Source organism: Heteronotia binoei, chromosome 8, assembly GCF_032191835.1.
Source record: "Heteronotia binoei isolate CCM8104 ecotype False Entrance Well chromosome 8, APGP_CSIRO_Hbin_v1, whole genome shotgun sequence".
In the NCBI taxonomy this organism is placed as follows: domain Eukaryota; kingdom Metazoa; phylum Chordata; class Lepidosauria; order Squamata; family Gekkonidae; genus Heteronotia; species Heteronotia binoei.
Genome location: NC_083230.1, coordinates 89,511,894 through 89,532,124, shown reverse-complemented (window position 1 = coordinate 89,532,124; position 20,231 = coordinate 89,511,894). Strand labels below are relative to the sequence as shown.

The 20,231-nt window shown below is 41.4% G+C and overlaps 1 protein-coding gene across 2 annotated transcripts in view; it reads right to left on the bottom strand.

Annotated features, from left to right (window-relative positions):
* The window catches only part of SYN3 (synapsin III), a 288,932-nt gene extending 273,654 nt beyond the window's left edge, over positions 1 to 15,278 (bottom strand). For both annotated transcript variants that reach the window (XM_060245551.1, XM_060245552.1), the window contains exon 1: positions 14,842 to 15,278. In XM_060245551.1, the coding sequence (XP_060101534.1) occupies positions 14,842 to 15,155 (314 nt within the window). In that variant the 5' untranslated portion in view covers positions 15,156 to 15,278. The remainder of the gene's footprint in view (positions 1 to 14,841) is intronic.
* Between the last annotated feature and the right edge of the window lie 4,953 nt (positions 15,279 to 20,231).

Here is a 20,231-nt window from a genome sequence, read left to right as displayed (position 1 = left end):
TCCTGAAGGTCAACTTAGGTTCACTTACAGGTCTCAGGAAACCTGGCTGGATTTCCTCTGCAGCTATACCTGTTTTCTCATTATGGCTGGTGGCCATGAACCACTTTAGCAGGTGGTCAGCCCCATAAATCCACTTCAGCTTTAAAAAGGTGTACACAGTGATGTGCACTGTTATAGCAAAAGCAACTCATTTCCTGAGGCTATGGCCCTTGCTATACTCAGGACTTACTCCTAGGCAGAGGTGGAAGCTGGAGTGGGGGGAGTGGAATGGTTTATTTTCAAGGTAGACCAGTTTTGCCTCTGACACATTATATCTTTAGGTATACAACTGCTGTGTAAATTGTCTGCTAATGAGCTTAAATTAGGTATCTAAATTTTGATCTCATACTGTCAGCTACAAATCGAAGTTGATTCAACTGAAAGTTGATGTTGGAGTTTTACAGATACATTGGGCCACCAAAAATACAAATAAGTGAGTTCTATCAAATCATGCCCAAACTCTCCCTAAAAGCTAAAATGACCAAACTGAAGCTATCATACTTTGATAATATTATGAGAAGTCAAGAATCACTGGAAAAGACAATAATACTAAGAAAAGTTGAAGGCAGCTGGAAAAAAAGAAGACCCAACATGAGATGGATTGAATCAATCAGGAAAGCCACAGCCCTCACTTTGCAAGACTTAAGCAAGGTTGTTTGATGTAGTCAATGTAGTCTGATTTATTGTTGCTGAGCAGTTGGGTTAGAACTGAAGTACTAAAAGGAAGTACTTCTTCACCCAAAGGAAACAATTTCAGAAATGAAAGTGAATGTATATGAATGCCAATGTTAGTTCTACATTCTTGTTATAAACAGTTTCAGAATAAAAACCTGAAAATGCCCTTAAACCTGAAAAGTCCCTCCCCCTCCTCTTTACAACATAAATTTTTAATAAAACAGTTTGGTGGCCAAGAATCCCAGCTACAAATACAAGTTGATGGGTTGTGAACTGGCAGAGACTGACCAAGAGAGAGATCTTGGGGTCGTGGTAGATAACTCACTGAAAATGTCAAGACAGTGTGCGATTGCAATAAAAAAGGCCAATGCCATGCTGGGAATTATTAGGAAGGGAACTGAAAACAAATCAGCCAGTATCATAATGCCCCTGTATAAATCGATGGTGTGGTCTCATTTGGAATACTGTGTGCAATTCTGGTCACCGCACCTCAAAAAGGATATTATAGCATTGGAAAAAGTCCAGAAAAGGGCAACTAGAATGATTACTTTCCCTATGAAGAAAGGTTAAAACGCTTGGGGCTCTTTAGCTTGGAGAAACGTTGACTGTGGGGTGACATGATAGAGGTTTACAAGATTATGCATGGGATGGAGAAAGTAGAGAAGTCCTTTTCTCCCTTTCTCACAATACAAGAACTCGTGGGCATCAATGAAATTGCTGAGCAGTCGGGTTAGAACGGACAAAAGGAGGTACTTCTTCACCCAAAGGGTGATTAACATGTGGGATTCACTGCCACAGGAGGTGGTGGCAGCTTCAAGAGGGGGTTAGATAAAAATATGGAGCAGAGGTCCATCAGTGGCTATTAGCCCCAGTGTGTATGTATGTGTGTGTGTGTGTGTGTGTGTGTGTGTGTGTGTATATATATATATATATATATATATATATATATATATATATATATATAAAACAATTTTTTAGCCACTGTGTGACACAGAGTGTTGGACTGGATGGGCCATTGGCCTGATCCAACATGGCTTCTCTTATGTTCTTAAGATTCTATCCTTGCAGGGGTTAAGGGAAGGGGGCACTGACTGCTCCCTCAGAGCACTCAACAGTTAAATTTAATTTTAATTTAGTTTAATTTTTTCAATTTATATCCCACCCTATCCCACAAGGGGGCTCAGGGTGGCTTACCACATTCAAAACTTTACAGCAACATTAAATAAACCACATCCAAACAAAACAATATCATAATTACATAATTAAGGTGAGAAATACTCTTGCAAGCATCCTGTGGGGGAGGGTCACGCCCTCTGGTGTTTTTAAGCTAGAAATTTCCTTTCTGTGGGAGGCCTGTGAGTGTGCAGTCCCAAAACAGGACTGGAAGAGAAGAGTGAAGATGAACATCTTTGTGACTGGATATTTAGGTTTTGGATTTGGGAAGCATGCTGCATGATGCAATAACAAATAAACAAATCTGTAGTATCAACCACATACTGGCTCAATTAGGATTGTTGTGATCACTACCATCTTTCTACTGATTTATTGTTCAGCCGGGGCTTAGGTTTTTGATTGACACCATCCAAAACTGTAATTCTTGAATTTTAACTGTGACTTGGTTGGTCTGGTTTTATAGTTTGTTTTATTTTGGAAAAGTTTTATCTCTGATGTGACCCACCCTGAGCCCATTTGTGAAAGGCGGGATATAAATGTGAGCAATGTTCCCTCTGCTGCAGAGCCTTTTGAGCAAAAATTCTACTTTGTGAGCTCCTGGCAGTACAGTTGTCAGCTACTGCATAAATGATTGTGCTTTGGGGTCATCCTTCCTGAGCTAAGACAAAAATGTGTGAGCTGGAGGCTAAAAATCTGTGAGCTAGCTCACGCTAATTCAGCTTAGAGGGAACACTGAATGTGAGTATATAAATAAATAAAATAGTTGGGTTGCAGTACGTTTTTTTAAAAAAAACCCTGAAAATAATACTTTAGAATTCTAGGAGCAGAAGATAGGGTTGCCAGCCCCCAGTAGGGGTGGGGGATGTCCTGTAAGGAGCCCCTCCTTCAGTTCAGGGCTATCAGGAACCAGGAGAAATTACCCCCACAAACAGACAAGAAAACTTGTCTGGGGAGTGCACTTACCAGGAGTGGGCAGGGGAGAAGAAAGAAATAAAAGTGACACACCTATGTCACCCAGAAATGATGTAACCAAATCGGTGACATCGGGAAATGAAAACATTCTGGGTTTTTTGGGCAGAATTCTATGGTAGGAGACCAATTCTACCATAGAGTTTTGCCCACAAACCAGAGCATTGTCCCCAATGTCCCCAATATGCCTACATCATTTACAGGTGACGTAGACACATCTTATTTTTGGTTTCTTCCCTCCCTGCTCCTGGTAAGTGCACCCCCCCCAATCCCCTGCCTACCTGGCTGGCAACCCTAGCAGAAGGGCATCAACCAGCCCTCTGTGCTTAGTTAATACCACATTATGAACCACTTCCTTGCTTCATAAAATGGGCATGCCTCTTTTCATCAGTCCAATGGAAAGAATGTCACCAGGCTATTCCAAAGTTAGACACTGTAGGGTTAAACACAGTACATTTAAGGAGACTCTGTTAAAGTAATTAAGGCTCTCAAATTTGACTCGCATGACTGTATTTATAACCCAGGAGGGAATATTTTCCAGACCCCTAATGTCTATTTTTGTATCAATGCTAATCCTTCACATTTCTTGGTCACCTTTCTGCCAGGAGGATTGGATCCCAAGGTGCTTTAAGTATACACTATAAAAATATAAACACAAGTGGCAGCAACAGAGCTGTGAAAATCTGCATAGTTATGTGAGAAGTGTGCTTCTTATCATGTCACTCTGACAGCTTAACTTATTTGATCGCACCCAGAAATTTTATTTATATTCAGCTCACTGTGCAGTTGTGACTCCAGTCATCTGCAAAGTTAACTTTGCCACCAAACTGTTTTCTTAAAAATTTATGTTGTAAAGAGGAGGGGGAGGGACTTTTCAGGTTTAAGGGCATTTTCAGGTTTTTATTCTGAAACTGTTTATAACAAGAATGTAGAACTAACATTGGCATTCATATACATTCACTTTCATTTCTGACAATTGTTTCCGAAAGAACAGTATTTATAAAATTTTAGTCCAGTGGCAGCTTTAAGAGCAATGGAATTTTATTTAAGCTTTTGTGTACAATCACACTTCTTCAGATATAGTGAAATGGAATTTCCTTAACCATTATATATAGGTAGAGCACGGTATTTAGTTGCCAGGAAGGCAGTTAAAGCCAAGATGCATAAGTAACAGGGCAATTATAACTGAGATTGTATTGAGGCGGTTGGTAAGATCTGTAAATGGCAGTAAATTAGCATACAAATATGAGAGTTAACAAACAGATGTGAGGATAAAGTCTAAATCCTTGATAAAGTTCAGTTCTGGGTATAAAGGAGGACTTAGTTCAATTCTGCAAAAAAGCTTGCACCGCCATCAACCTCCACATTTATCCACAGCTAGTGTATGTGTAGATGCATACTCCTTTAGATACATTGAAACAGATTTCTTCAAATGTTACATATAGGTAGGGGGGTTAGTTGTCAGGAAGGGCTAATGAGAGTTAAGCTGCATAAGTAACTATGCAATAAATATAGTTAAGATTGGAATAACTTATTTGGTAACACATGTGAATAGCAGCAAATTGGCATCCAGATAATAAAGGAAATAACAACAGATGTAAGAACTGACTGAGTCCAATGGCACCTTTAAGACCACCAAAGTTTAATTTCTGGGAATAAGTGAGAACAGAGTGACTTAGCATGTGTGGTAGGGTAAGAAGCTGATACCTCTGTTAAGTCTGGGGTGGGTTCAGTTATCCTGAGTGTTGAAATAACTTGTAATTCAGCAATCTCCCCATCTAGTCTGTTTCTAAAATTCCTTTGCAATAAATTAGCTACTTTGAAGTTCCCTATTGAGTGCCTTGGAAGGTTGAAATGTTCTCCTGCATGCTTCTTAGTTTTGTGATTCTTGATGACAGATTTGTGTCCATTTATCCTTTGGTATAAGGTTTGACCTGTTTGTCTTCTGTAAAGAGCTGAAGGGCATTGTTGGCATTTAATGGCATATACGATGTAAGAAGATGAGCTTGTGAATAAGCCTGAAATGGTGTAGTTGATGCAGTTGGGACCAGTGATTGTGTTGTTGGTTGTATGTGGCAGCGAAGTTGGCATTTGGATTTATTGCAAGCTCTGGTATTAGTGTCCATGTTCAAATTAGATGTTGTATTATTGTGGGTGAGTAATTGTTTGATATTGGGGGGCTGTCTGCGTGCAAGAAAAAATTTGCTCCCTCCCAGTACTTGTGAAAGTGGACCGTCATTACCCAATAGAGGCTGTAAGTCACTGATGATACATTGAACTGTTTTGAGCTGAAAGTTGTATGTGACCACTAGTGGTATTCTGTTATTGTCTTTTCTGGGCCTGTCTTGCAACAGGTTTTCTCTGGGTACCATTCTGGCTTTGTAAATCTGTTTCTTGACTTCTTCAGGTGGACACTTTATAAATGATGCAAAAAGGGGAAAAGATCCCAAATCTGTGTTCTTTTTTGGCTTGCATCAAAATGCAAACTGATTCCTACTGACTGTTCTTATACATAGTGCACCTTGACAAAGGGCCACTGCTGCTGTGCCAACACTGGCACAAGCTTTGGAAAGATGCAACTTGCTACAAAGTAGTTGGCACCTCACAGCCTATGTTAAATTGGTATTTGGCACACAGGGAGCCATTTATAAGCATTCCGAGACTTCTTTCCTCCTATGCGGCAATAACTATTGGAGTACAACTTGCCCCCTCCAAACATATTATACATTTAGCAAATTTCATCTGCTATCTCCTTCTGTCTCCCAGGGTTACATGATCTTTCTGTGAGTCCACACAGCCTGATTAGCATGTAACTATTGTGGGAAAAAATGTGTGCCGTTTGCAATTTTGCCTGCTCTGTTTAGACAAATCCAAATGTGACCATCTGGGATATGCAGCTGTTAACCTTCTCCCCACTTAAGGAACCTTACCAAGCTAAAGAGCGCAGGAGAGGTGGGACATAGTTCCCTTTCCTCTTCACAATGAGGTTTCAAGACTGTATCCAATGGGAGAATTCATTTTGGACACAGATGAGTGCAAATAACAACATCTACTGATATAAACAACAGTCTAACTCCTATTGTGTGCACAGCTATTAGAGTTGCCAATTCCAGTTCAAGAAATATCTGGGGACTTTGGGGGTGGAGCCAGGAGACTTTGGGGGTGGGGCCAGGAGCAAGGTTGAGACAAGCATAATTGAACTCCAAAGGGACACCTTCTTTTGGGGCTCATAGAATTGGACCCCTGGTCCAGTATTTTTGAAACTTGGAGGGTGTTTTGAGGAGAGGCACCAGATGCTATGTTGAAAAGCTGGTGCCTGTACCTAAAAAAACAGCTCCCCCAGAACCCCACATATCAATTCTCCATTATACCCTATGGTATTGGTCTCCTTAGGGAATAATAGAGTGCCCAGCAGACATTTCCCTCCCCCCCACTTTCTGATGACCCTGAAGTGGGTCCAAACTGGGGGATCCCCTGCCCTCATTTGGGGATTGGCAACCCTAATAGCTATGCTGACTGCATCTTGGCAGAATCTGAAAAAGTTCTTCTTTGCTTTCATGGACGTCTTACTTCACCTGTACGCTTTGGCCAAGTTCCATGAACCAGTGCTTCAGTTCCATGAACCAGTAATATGTGATTCATAGGACCAGGGATAGATGTCCAAGCCATGGAAGCACCCCCCCCCCCCACCAAGAAATTCACTAAGCTTTCATTGAAAATCCACAGAAATCTGCTCACACAGGAACCTCCAGTTTCCCTCTGGAATATGTATGCATGTGCTACTTTAAATGGGTCGAATTATTCCTTCCCATTTCAGCTTGGGAAAATAGTATGAGGAAAGGAGGCAGAAGCCCCTTTTCTCTTTAAAATGCTGTTCCCTGTTTTGCCTGGACCTTTAAATGAAGATGAAATTTGATGGAAACTTCAATTCCAGCATTGCTGCAAGGGGAGAGGGCTATTTATATGAACACCAGGACTTGTTTCCTGTTCAAGGACCAATGATCAGCCACCAGCAATGCTGCCGACTCAGTGACCTTTCTTTTCTTATGTTTAGAATAGTCTATTCCAGTTGAAATCAGGGTAGTTCATAAGCAAAATCGGGGAGCACAGGATTAGGGCTCTTACACAGCATCCCAAAGGCCTTGCCTTATTGTTTCTTAGAAACAGTGGGCAGTGATGGTGGAAAGGCACCTGGGTGCAGAAGAAGCTATCTGCACGACATTTATGATGGATTCACTTCTTGATCCTTCCTAGTCAGCATTCCAAAATAACCCTGAGTTGTTTGCCGTGTAAACTCTGCTGGTCTAGAAAGTCATGTCTGCTGATTCAGACATGCCAGAAATTCCTGTTACTTCAACTATGGATTCTACTTGTGTAACACATTGGCCACCGCTGCATTAGCTTCTCTGCTCTATTTTATATGTTTATTCCATAAGCTTTGTAAGCTAGTTTTATTTGAGAGTTTTAAAAAATGAGACTTGGTTGCTTCTACCTGGAGGCTATTCCTCATTCTGCTCTGATTTCCACTGCAAATGCATCTTCTATATAAAAATTTAGTCTGTGCTTTCCATAGTCTGTCTGCCATTGCCCCCAACCCAGTAGAGCTTTATTACTATAGCAATATACCACACACACACACACACAATTTTAAATGGCAAAAATCCCACTGGCAGCATGGATGGGAAATGACAGGTGAGAGGAGAAATAGTGCCAGATGTATGTGAGAAGGTGCAGAAATTCCTGGATCTTCCAGGAAAGATCACCTCAAAGCTGGTTTGGGAAAAACTGCAGTGGAGCTGAGGTAAATCAAAAGGTTAGTGGAAGCACAACGTTATATGGAAGCCAAAATTAAATCAGGTTCAGGTGTGTGTGTGTGTGTGTGTGAGAAAGCGTGAATAAAGAGTAAGAGCTCTGTGCAGAACCAATCTAGTTAAGCACCTTGGCAGCAAGTTTTGAGGATTTAGACTGTAGAGTTTTATATGAGAAACCATACAATCAGTTATCTTCTCGTTTTAAAACAATTTTATTTCAGTAACATATGGTAACAATCAATTCTTCACATTATTAACTACTTCTTTTTATCTATTCCATATATTACTTTTCTAATCCCCCCTCCCCCAGTTACTTGACCCCCGCCGGTGTTGTATACTTAAAATACTAATATTTAAAGGTACCACTAATAAAACAAAAATTTCTATATTTCTTTCTTTTAAGACTTAATCATTATCAAAAATTGTCCAATGTCCTTTTATTTTCCACTCTTTTTCTATATAACTTCTAAACTTCTTCCATTCCAACCTAAAAGTTTCTAAATCATAGTCTTTTAAAATTCTTGTCAATTTGTCCATTTCACTCCATGTTATAACTTTTAAGATCCAATCCCATTTCTCTGGTATTCTCTCTTGCTTCCACAAGTGTGCATACAATGTCCTAGCAGCTGAGAGCAAGTACCAAATTATAGTTCTATCTTCTTTTGGAAATTTTTCCATATATAATCCCAACAGAAAAGTCTCTGCAACTTTCTTGATTTCATATCCCAAGATCCTAGATATTTCTTGTTGAATCATCTGCCAATATTTTTTTGCTCTTTCACAAGTCCACCACATATGGTAAAAAGAACCTTCATGTTTTTTGCACTTCCAACATCTATCTGGCATCTTATTGTTCATCTTTGCCAACTTTTTAGGAGTTATATACCATCTATTCATCATTTTAAAACAGTTCTCTTTAATACTATGACATGTTGAAAGTTTTATAGAATTCCTCCAAAGATATTCCCAAGTTTCCATCTGTATTTCTTTATTTACATTAATTGCCCACTTAATCATTTGAGATTTCACTACTTCATCTTCTGTAGACCATTTCAAAAGCAGTTTATATCGTTTTGAAATTAATTCTTCATTATCTCCAAGCAGAACTATTTCCATTTCTGTTTGTTCTTTTCTTATTCCTTCAGTTTTGATGTCTTTTTCCATCAAGCTCTTTATTTGTTGCATTTGAAACCAATCATATTTATTATTCACCTCTTTCACAGTTTTCAGCTTTATTTTACCGCCTTGTAAAACCAGTTATCTTCTGACTTGTTATTTATTATGTGATTTTCCTTTGTTGTTTGCAGATTGTCTTGACTTTGCGATAGCACAGGGATGGTCAAACTTGCTTAACGTAAGAGCCACATAGAATAAATGTCAGATGTTTGAGAACCACAAGACTTGAGCATCAAATGCTTGAGAGCAGGCAGGCAGGCAGGCAGGCAGGAAGGAAGGAAAACAGATGGGGAGAGAGGTGGAAAAGAAGCAACTTTAAATTTAAATACATTCTCCAAGCTGCCAGCTGGCTTGACTTAGAGAAGTTTGGTGTGGTGGTTAAGTGTGCAGACTCTTATCTGGGAGAATGGGGTTTGATTCCCCACTCCTCCACTTGCAGTTGCTGGAATGGCTTTGGGTCAGCCATAGCTCTTGCAGGAGTTGTCCTTGAAAGGGCAGCTGCTGTAAGAGCTCTCTCAGCCCCACCTACCTCACAGGGTGTCTGTTGTGTGTGTGTGGGGAAGGTAAAGGAGATTGTGACTGCTTTGAGATTCAGAGTATAGAGCGGGATATAAATCCAATATCACCACCACCACCACCTTCATCTGAAGAAATGCCTTCTCCAAGTGGGCCAATGGGGTGGTGGGGGCTTTGAGAGCCACACAATATGTGTGAAAGAACCGCATGTGGCTCCTGAGCCACAGTTCCCCCCTCCCTGCTATAGCAATAAAGGTAATCTAACATTTCAATAAATACATCTGTCACATACAAATTCTTTAACTACAAATTAAGCGCACAGTGTAGCTAAATGAACATCATGTTTGATCCCATTAACTTAATTTCAGTGGAAGAGATTTAAGTTTTCAACCAGCAACAAGATGCAATGTGATATTTACCATGATATGAAAAGATTGGTTTTAAAAAAACCTGTGCCAGTGGCAAAATTGAGAATTTAGACAAGGAACTGCTTCTAAGAGAGTGGAAGTGACTGAAGAATGCAGACAAAGAAAAGGTTTGTCATTATTGTTGATACATTAAGCTCTTTCTACCCACACGGAGAGGTACAGAACATAAGCTGCTATAAGGAAAGCTGACAGAGAATAGGCCTTTTGGCTGCTGATAGGGGTTAGTAAGCAGCAGATCTAAATTTTGTTTGAGAAATTCACTCCAGCTGTAGCTTGATTTTACTTAGCCGTGATCTGGGCAAGGAAATTGCCAGAGGTGGGACACTTTCCTCCTGGATGAAGTCATGCGCCTGGATTTGGCTGGCTTGCAGTAACATGGAGTTCTGCCATTCCATTTCCTCATGTCCTCCTGCTGTGAATGCACTTCTGTAGTTTGTTCCCCCCCACCTTCCATATTTATAACCTTTGAGTACCACAGGTATCCTTGCTTTCAAAAAATACATCTCTGGGGGCAGTGTGTCTGGGGGAAGGTAGAGGGCATAGAATTTATCACAACACTGGCTGGATTAGCTATTTTTGTTTTGATGCACAGAAAAGAATAAGGAAAAATAATTATTTCCTTCTACTGCCTCACCTGCAGGCTCCAAAGTATACTCCGACTGTATTTTCCTCAGTTATGAACTGATAGCCTTTGCTAGTTAACATAAGCATGAAGGAATCTGTAAAAGGAAAGTGTCAATCTTTTAACCAAAATTCCACCTATACTCAAGCAAAGTTCACCTCTTCCTTGTTCTGGCATGATCACTTCTGTCTGAAGTGGTAAAGGCTCCCAACATGATGATGAGATTCTTATCATGAGGTCCTTGCTTCAAACCCTCTTCTGTTTCAAAGCAGCCATATCATAAAGCATATTTGGCAAGCAATCACCCAGATAGCTTCTGTTCCAAGAGCGTCATGTAACCACTCAATGAGAGTTGTGATTTTTGTTGAACAGCAGTACCCCTGCCCAAGGCTTGCCATAAACTGCTTTGGAAACTCCCTCACATTTTAAAATGCGGTCCAGGAACTATGGTTTGAAAGCAAAAAATCTGGATATATATAGGGCCTTTTTTTGTAGAAAAAGCCCAGCAGGAACTCATTTACATATTAGGCCACATCCCCTAACATCACCAGTGTCACGTTCTCAGGGTGGAGGCAGGCAGGAGTCCAAAGCCAGTCCAAGGTCAAAGTCCAGGAAGTCAAGCAGGAGCCAGGTCACCAATGCAGAATCACAAACCAGAATCAGAAGTCAATGTCCAAAAGCCAAAAGGTCAGGGTGCCAAGGAAATCAAGCAGGTCAGGATCAGGAAGGAGGGTGGATGCAAGCCAGAGAATAGACTTGCTGCTTCCACAAGGTTATCAGGTCCTGGGTGGGAGCTATATGGGAGACTCAATCAGCCTGCTCTCTGGGTGGCAGTGACTCTGCTAGAACTCAGGGCTGAGAGATCTGAAGCATCGGCGTGCCTCATATCTTCGCTCTGAAAGTTCTTTCCGGAGCCTGCTTCAAACTCTTGAGATGGGAGGAGGAGAGCTTGGAGGAGATTGATCGTCAACAGCTGACACTGGTGTCTGGAGAGTGATTGATGGGCCAGCTGCTGTTTGTTCAGCTGAGGAACTGGCTGGCAATTCTTCCAGGTCTGTTAACCCTTCCAGCCCCTCCTCGTCAGGGCTCATGACAACCGGAAGTGGTGTCACCTGTTCAGTAGGTTACTTTCTGCATATTGACACAGTACAGTACCATCAGCTGCATTTCATGGATGTGAGTTCTCACATAGCCCAATGAGAGACCTTGTTTCACCCCCCCCCCCCACAGCTGGAGAGAGAGAGACATGGGCGGTGGAGCAGCCGGTAATAGGCTCAGATCTCCCAGGAGGGGGTGCTCATGGGCAGCTCTGCACCTCTTTCTCTCTTCACAAGCCTGTTGGAGACTGGAAGCAGCAGAGAGGATGGAGCATGCGGTCTAGGTGCGTATGGCTGCCTAGTGCCTTCCCTTTGCCAGAGACCTTTTATTGATCTGGAGCCCTGGCTAAGCCAGCTGGAACTGTGTTCCTGTGAGTTCCTGATAAAAAGAAAAGCCCTGGCTGTATAGAATCACAGCATAGACAAATTTATATGTTAAAAAGAAATCTAGAAGATGGGTAAACAAGGGGTAAAAGGATCAAAGGAGTGACAGCAACAAAGCAGTTAGGGTAATGAATTATATGTATATATATGTGTGTGTGTGTGTGTGTATACATACACACACACACTGTATATCAACATCATATCTAATCTAGGCCAGAATGTTGGCTGAGGTGGGTTGTAGGGACTAAATCACTCCAGTCTGGTTCCATCTACATGGGCTTCCAGTTTTCTTGTAGGCTCAATCTGAGGTGCTGGTACTGATGTTTCAAGCTCTTTATGGCTTGGGGCCACCATACTTGAAGGACTGCCTTCTTCCATATGAACCTACCCATCCACTCCAGTCATCCTCAGAGGCCCTGCTTCGGGTGCCCCACCATCTGAGGCTACATGGGTGGCGATAGGTGGTGGAGCTCATCCAGCGATTGTTATGCAACTGCACATCTTATTCAATGGACAAGGAGGTAGAACTTTCAGAAAGGTTCAGGGGCTGTGCTCCTGTGAGCTCCCACTGAATCTGAGGCCTGGGTGGCAACCCAAGAAAGATCCTTCTCAGGTCCCCACAAAATTGGGACTCACTGGCCAGGAAAAGTTTTCCTTGACTGTTATCTTCTTGCCAGCCAGTGAAGGCTTTTTGTCTTGTTTGGCATACCTCCCATTAACTCATACTGGCCTCCCTCCCTGCTTGTCTTGTTATGTGTGTTTGCATGTTTATGTGTTTTTACTGAATTGCTTGAACACTTTAGGTATATCTTTTAAATGCTGCTTAATTGTTTTTGATGCTCGTCACCTTGGGACTCCTGTTTAGATGGAAAGGCTGGATAGAAATGCTTTAAATAATAATAGCTAAAAATCATTGTGTGTGCATTATATTGTTTTTGCTCAGGGCTTTTTTTGTAGCAGGGACTCCTTTGCATATCAGGCCACACACCCCTGATGTAGCCAATCCTCCGAGAGCTTACAGGGCTCTTAATACAGGGCTGACTGTAAGCTCTTGGAGGTATGGCTACATCAGGGGTGTGTGGCCTAACATGCAATGGATTCCTGCTACAAAAAAAGGCCCTGCTTTTGCTTGTTCATATAGAAGTTTAGGAACTTTCTCCATAGTTGCCAATAGGCACAGCAGTCCGTGGAGAGACAGAAAGATGGATACTTTTTTTTTTTTAAAGGTATAAATTTATATGAAATCCTAAATCAATGGATCTCCTCTTTGTTTGTAGTACTTTCAGCTATCTTCAACCAATCAAAATTCCCAAAGCAGGGGTCCAGATTAGGACTATTCTGTCAATATGTTTGAATCCCAACAAGTCTTTTATTTGACAAAAGCATTGATGATGGACTGACACCTAGTGTTCATCTCATGAAATTGCAATAGCCAAAATGACTATTCAGGTCAGGCAGAAAAACAGCAGGTGGGACTCAGCATGAAATAGACATAAGAAGTACAGAAACAGAAGTAAAGCACATTCTCTTGGATGCACATGAATATCATGCCCACATTTCTGTAAGTTGCATTGCTCTTTCTCTCCCAAGAACGGCTTCTGGTAAATGGGGTTGGGATTAGCTCATACAAAGAATTTATTAGGAGGAAACCTAGTCTAGAAGCAAAAACAAGACAGACAAACAAAAAGTCAGCTGGTTTTAAAAGTGACCAGGCAGAATAAAGAAACAGAGGGAAATTTTAATGGAGAAACCTCTCATTATTTTAAGGGGAAAGGAGCTTCTATTTTAAGACAAAAATATACAGCTGTAACCTCACACTCAATATTTTAAAATTTTTCTCTGCTGCCAGACACTCATTTTCCTGCTGATGTTTTAATTATTTATTCATAACATTGATACTTTTACTGCTAATAATAATTCCTTACATTGAATATGGTGTGTTGGATCCAAGGTCAGCTTTGGTCAGCATAAACTGGGGATATTTACCAATATCCCTTTTATTTTATTTTTATTTTTTTGCCATTCCACTGAGAAAAGTGCCTCCCATTACTAGAAACCAAGCTTTCAATCCAACCCAATGTGTTTAAATTATTTTTACAGGAATTGTATTTGTACTGATAGGAATCATCTCAGAAACCATTAGCTGAGATACACACAGTGATATTTCCCATGGAGACATTGAACACAAGTTAATACCATAAATCCACTCATCTCTCCAATCAGGCTTTTAGCCTACAAAGCAAAATAATCCACAGAAAGAACAAGGGGCCAGCAAACTTCTACCTTTCCCTTCATACAAGGGGAACTGCATGTGAACTTCTCTTCAAATTCAACTTGAGTCTCTCAGTGGGTTTTGAAAGTTATCAGTCTGCCTGTGATTGTACTGTTTGTAACCTGATTTTTCACTTCACGAAGACATTTCTCAGGTCAACATAAAACAGAGGTGATCAAACTGATTCGGGAGCCACACGTGGCTCTTTCAAACATATCGTGTGGCTTTTGAAGCCCCCCCCCCATTGGCTGACTTGGAGAAGGCAGTTGCCTATTAAAATCACTTCTCCAAGCTGGCATTTATGAATTTAAAGTTGCTTTCTTTCCCCTCTTTCCCCTCCCCATCTATTTCCTTCCTTCCTTCCTTCCTTCCTTCCTTCCTTCCTTCCTTCCTTCCTTCCTTCCTTCCTTCCTTCCTGCCTGCCTGCCTCCCTGCTCTCAAACATCTGACATTTATTCTTTGTGGCTCTTACATTAAACAAGTTTGGCCACCCCAACATAAAACAAGCAATATTGTAAATTCATCCATAGTTTAATGCTGTAGTATCTGTGATCACCTGTATGAATTCAGTATAGTTATTCTACATTTTAAATGTTGTACATGATTTTAAATGTTGTGATCTGTTGCTACTGAAATGGTACTTTCCCCTTGTTTAAGAAAATACGGTGTGGATACTTACCAATCTGTGTGTGCATCATCAATTACTAAGAGGATTTGGGGTTTCTGTTGGACAACAGGAGGAGTGCTTGCTGTTGGCTCAGTCGGTCCTGCCGCTGCTTGGGTGGTTTGCTTCATGGCACTGGAGATGGAGCTGAAGATGCTGGTACCAGAAGAAAGAGGAGGTGGTGGCTGCAAAGGCTGCTGCCTCCTCTCTGTTGCCGGGGAAACAGGACTGCTGGTGGAATTATCAGGACGCTGAAGGTCCATCATGTAACCATTCGGCAAGTTGGCCACAAAACTACTGTCTGAGAAGCGCCTTCGCAAGAAATTCATGGTGGCAACTTTCCCAAAAACCAAAATAAGTCCAAATACTGGAATATGAAAGTCTAAAAACTTGCTGGTGAGTTGGATGAGGTACTCAGTCAACTGAAATTGTTCTGCAGGAAAGATGCTCCTTGTTTTGTAGGGTAGACCTGTCAAATACAATAAGAAACAAAACATTTGTTAGAGCACCCATCAGAAGCATGAGTGAACTTTGGCATTTTTTGCTTATGTGGAAATAAAAATTCATCCCAAGCTAGATTTTCAAAACATCCCCAAACCTTAATGTTAGCCCTTTTCTCAGAGCTTTTTTTTTGTAGCAGGAACCCCTTTGCATATTAGGCCACACACCCCTGATGTAGCCAATCTTTCAAGAGTTTACAGGGCTCTTAGTACAGGGCCTACAGTAAGCTCCGGGAGGATTGGCTATATCAGGGTGTGTGGCCTAATATGAAAAGGAGTTCCTGCTAAAAAAAAGCCCTGTCATCCATGCATACCAGGAGCTCAACAACAGTGCTATTGGAAGCATTCCTTCCAGTGATGTGACTGATATGCATGGTTAGGCTGTCTGAGTAGGGGCACCATCTGCATTTTGTGTGTCTCTACAGCCTCAGTATTCATGAACTGGAACTAGGGCTTCTAGATTGCTCAGTTTGGTGGGTAAACTCTTGCCCTTTGTCTTCTGCTGCTGCCACTGCTCAGACGAGCATCAGAAGTGATAAGGGAGGGGGAAACAGCATCACATGATGTCATTTTCATGTCATTTTCAATCCAAAACCTAGAAGTGGCATCACCATGTCATGCAATGGCAAGGAATATACTAAATCTCGTTGTTGTTTTTATCATAGAACTATGGTAAATTCCTAGAGAATCAGGCAACAAAGTAGCATCACATTCAGGGTTTCAACCAGAAATGACATTGAGGTAGGATGAAATAATGGAACATTGTTCGTGCCAGCCCACCCCCCCCCCCCCCACCACCTCAGGATCTAATGATCAGTTTGTATGTTCATGCATGCAAAATATGCACATTGCCCTGCTCTGGCAACATGGTGCCTGCACATATTGGGAGGATTTCTGCATGGTTGCTGGCCTATCAAAATGTGTAGGTTTTTCATCTGAAAAGGGCTTTTGTGAAGGGAGGGTAGTACGATGAGTGAGTTCGCCATGGGCATTTTGTCCTTTATCACACTGCCTTCAAGCTCTATGACTGCCAAGCTCAGCTCTGCCCTAAAGTTATATATTGAACCTTATCCAGTACTTGGCAATGCCTCTGTTTTTCTAATCCCCGATAATCAAAATCAACTCACAGTGGGCTGCTCTGTGGAGATCTGAACTGTGCCTGATGAATGAGATCACACAAAGGCCTGCCACAAAGACATCACCTTTTCCCACCTATTGCAATTCTAGGATATCTGTTCAATGTAAATAATGGTCCAGCAGGAATGAAAAGGCAACCAATTTACCAATTTGTTGGCAGCCTTTAAAATAGAACTGTCACTGTTATAAGTAAGCATCACAATATTAAAAAAAAAGCCCACATACTGAGATAATGAAATTTTCATTTATATTTCTGAACCTCACAGTGTGTATTATTTGTTGTGGGAGGATCAACCAAGTAGCTCCTCTCCTCTCCTGATTGCAGCAGCAGCACGTCATGGCAACACAGTGACTTAGAAAGCCCTTTTATGATGCCTCCTTATCAGCAAAGCTACAGGCAGCTCAGTTGAAGCCTGCGATGCTGGGTAAATACATCCAATTCTAATCCTTGGAAATTACAGAGGTCATCTCCATTTCTGAAGACTGCCTAAGTAGCACATTGCTTATTCCCCATTCCCCTACAGTAAAGTCCTTCCACTGTAAGCTGTACTTTGCATTTTTGATGCAAACGCCTCTGCCACCATTCAGATGAATGCTCTTATATTTATGCTGAAGGCGTCTCCTTCCCATCAAAGATTCAAAGTGAGGGAGGAGGCAGCACTACAAATTTGGAGAGGTATTGATATAGGAACACTGCAGATTTACTGAATAATGCCACAAAAAGAATCCAGTACTCTCAACGCCCCCTTGATCATTTACATCTTCTCGCTCTTCATCAAACCCTTTCCTCTCGAATGTAGGCTTGATTGTGGATGATGTCATCTGCATTTGCAATCATTCAAGTACTCTGCAAAACTCATGCAATGCCTGATTTCAAAGAAACTAGAGTCGACATAGTCTCTTGATTGGCATGAATAGAACAGGGCTATCCGCTGCAGAGAGAGTGAAAGATGAGTTTGAAGTGCACTGATCTGAATAAAATCAAGATGTCTGATGTAGTTAATACGCAGGGCCTGGCAAGACGCATTAAGGATCAACTCCAATATAAAACGCCTAAGGGAACTGCATTATTGGTGCTCTTCCTGTAAAGATGAACCACACCTTCCCAATCTTAGATTGCTTCTTCTCTCTGATGGATACAAAACATAATTTTCTCGCATCATCTGAAGCTTCTCTATAGCATATTTAGCTGTCAGAAAAGATCTGTATTTTCAAAGGCAGAGTCAGATTGAATTGTTTCCTTGCAATCAAACCAGAATGGGCACCTCTGTGAAAGACAGTCCAATTTGTATCCTAAAACAGGATAACCCAGGACAGGGAAGAATATGTGCTTAGGTCATAAGGAGCACGGGAGTCAATTTGAATATTCCATTTGAATCCTAACAATAATCTGAATATCAACCATTGGACCCTATATCAAGAATCAAGTCAGCTACTAAATATTAATAAAAATACTCTGAACATGACGCTACGTCAGACAAATGTGCTATCTACAGCTTTATACAAATACCTACAAAATCCATAGGTAACAGGTGTCATCTTAGAAAAGCAATTCCTTTTTCACATAGAAGAGGTAATGCCTCTTCTAAGAGAATGCCTGTTGTGACACATATATAGTCTAAAACCAAAGAGAGAATACACAAAGATATTGCTTTTTTCATATGCAGATGTATACAGATGGATCTGACTAACTCTTAAATAACTGAGCAAGTGTAAATGAAATAACAAATAAAGTTGAAGATGGAGGATAAATTTAAAAGGTAGGATGGGTAAGAAAAAGAGAAGAAAACAAGGAAAGTTGAGGATATAGAGGCTGCCAGGAGGAGAGAAGTAGTGCTTGGAGGAAAGATCCAGGGGGGAGTTAAATACCGTTTGCAAATCCTTGCAAGTTTCCCACTGTGTGATTGGGCCCAGCGCGGTTGGCACCATGCAACTTGGTACAGCTCGGCATCTGTGTCAGGCTTTACCAGGGGAGAGGATTTTATAAGGGAGGGAAAGAGGGAAAGCTAAAGACAGGAGGGCAGACAAAGGTAGGTTGGCTGGTGGGTAGGAAGGAGAAAAGGAAGCAGTGAAAAGGGAGAGGCTGTGGGGGTTTTCAAGAAAGGGAAAGAGGTAGTAGTGGGGGGAGGGAAAATGAGATGCCCCCTGCAAGTCCTTGCAGCCCCTACTTGTAATCCAGCATTAAGAAGAGAAAGTCTTTCCCACCTCAATTTTTACAGATGAAAAAGCTCAGTGAAAAGTATTTGACAATTATCCCACACTAATGCTAAAACAAGCAATTCTACTAAGGGTCATCAAGAGATGGTCTGTAGTGATCCCAGTATTCATTTGGGAGGAAATTACAGTGGAATTTACAGGGTGATGCAGCTTTTCTCAGTGCCTAACTACACATCATCTACATCATTTTTTCTGACCTAAAATGGTTGCAGGGAGCACTGCACATTCCGGAAACTTGCATGTAGCCCAAATATAGCAAATTTCCCCATACTCCTGTGAATTAAGTTTCAATATAATTCTGAAAGGGCCCAGAGTAGGCATGAGGCAGATCTAGAAATGGTGCAACATACTTAGACCCTTCCTTTCCTCAAAGCTCACATCTTCCATACAGTTTTTGGCACAGCCCCCCTTCCTTAATGAAAGTAAACCTAAGCAACTATGCCATGAACAAATGCTTTTATTGCAACACTGCCTCTGCTATTCGTACTAGTTGTCCATACCCTCCAGAAGCAAGGCAAGAAGCACACTGATGCCGTGTATGCTGCTGCTGCTGCTGCCCTCATTTCCATTAGCAGAATGACTACTTAATTTGTAAATAATTAATAGCAGACAATGAAGACTAATCGTTTTGTGAAATGAAGATATTCATAATTGTAGACTGGAAAGTGCAATTATCTCCTAGTTTTTCTAAAAAAAAAAAAGCTGAGAAGAAAAAATATGAGTGCTGTGGGCAAAGAATTTTTTATTGTATTTCGCTTGTAGATCCCTGCATGTCTTGCGTGCAGCTTTGTCAGGGAATATATAAGATAACCATCAGTGTCCCCACTGTGATAAGGCTCCTTGGACTTGGGATGCAGTCATGAGCAATGCTCCCTCTAAACTGTGGAGTCTTGTGGGCAAAATTTCTACTTTGTGAGCTGGCATTAAAGCTATGAGTGAGCAATTTGGCTACTGCATAACTTAGTTTGTTCTGGGGCCATCCTTCCTGAGCTAAGCATGTTCAACAATAGCACAGATGCAAGGAACCTATGATATATACTGCAAAGAACACAAGAGCCAAGAAAACAACAGGTCCCACATAGCTCTGGGTGGAGAAATACTTAGAGGTTTGGGGGGGGTGGAGCCTGGGCAGGGTGGGGTTTGAGATGGGGAGAAATCTCAGCAGGGCACAATGCTATAAATTTCAGTCTCCAAAGCAGCCAGTTTATCTAGAGGAACATATCTCTGTTATCTAGAGATGAATTGTAATAGTGGTAGATTTCCAGGCGCCATCTGGAGGTCAGCAACCCTAGTCCCATGTGCCTGGGAGATCACCATTTCAGCATTCCAGGTACTAGGGAGAAAACTTCTGATGGATGAACTCACAACAGGCTTTTCTTTTGGGTGGGGGGAATGAGCTGCTTACAGATTTTTTTTTAAAAAAATAGCTCCTATTAATGGCTGTCACTCCATGTTTTTCCAAGAGCCATGGACTGCCACAGTCCAAAAATACAGGTTCCAATTGACCTTGGAGTCACAAGTTGCAAGATTTTTTTAATATCAGGAACATTT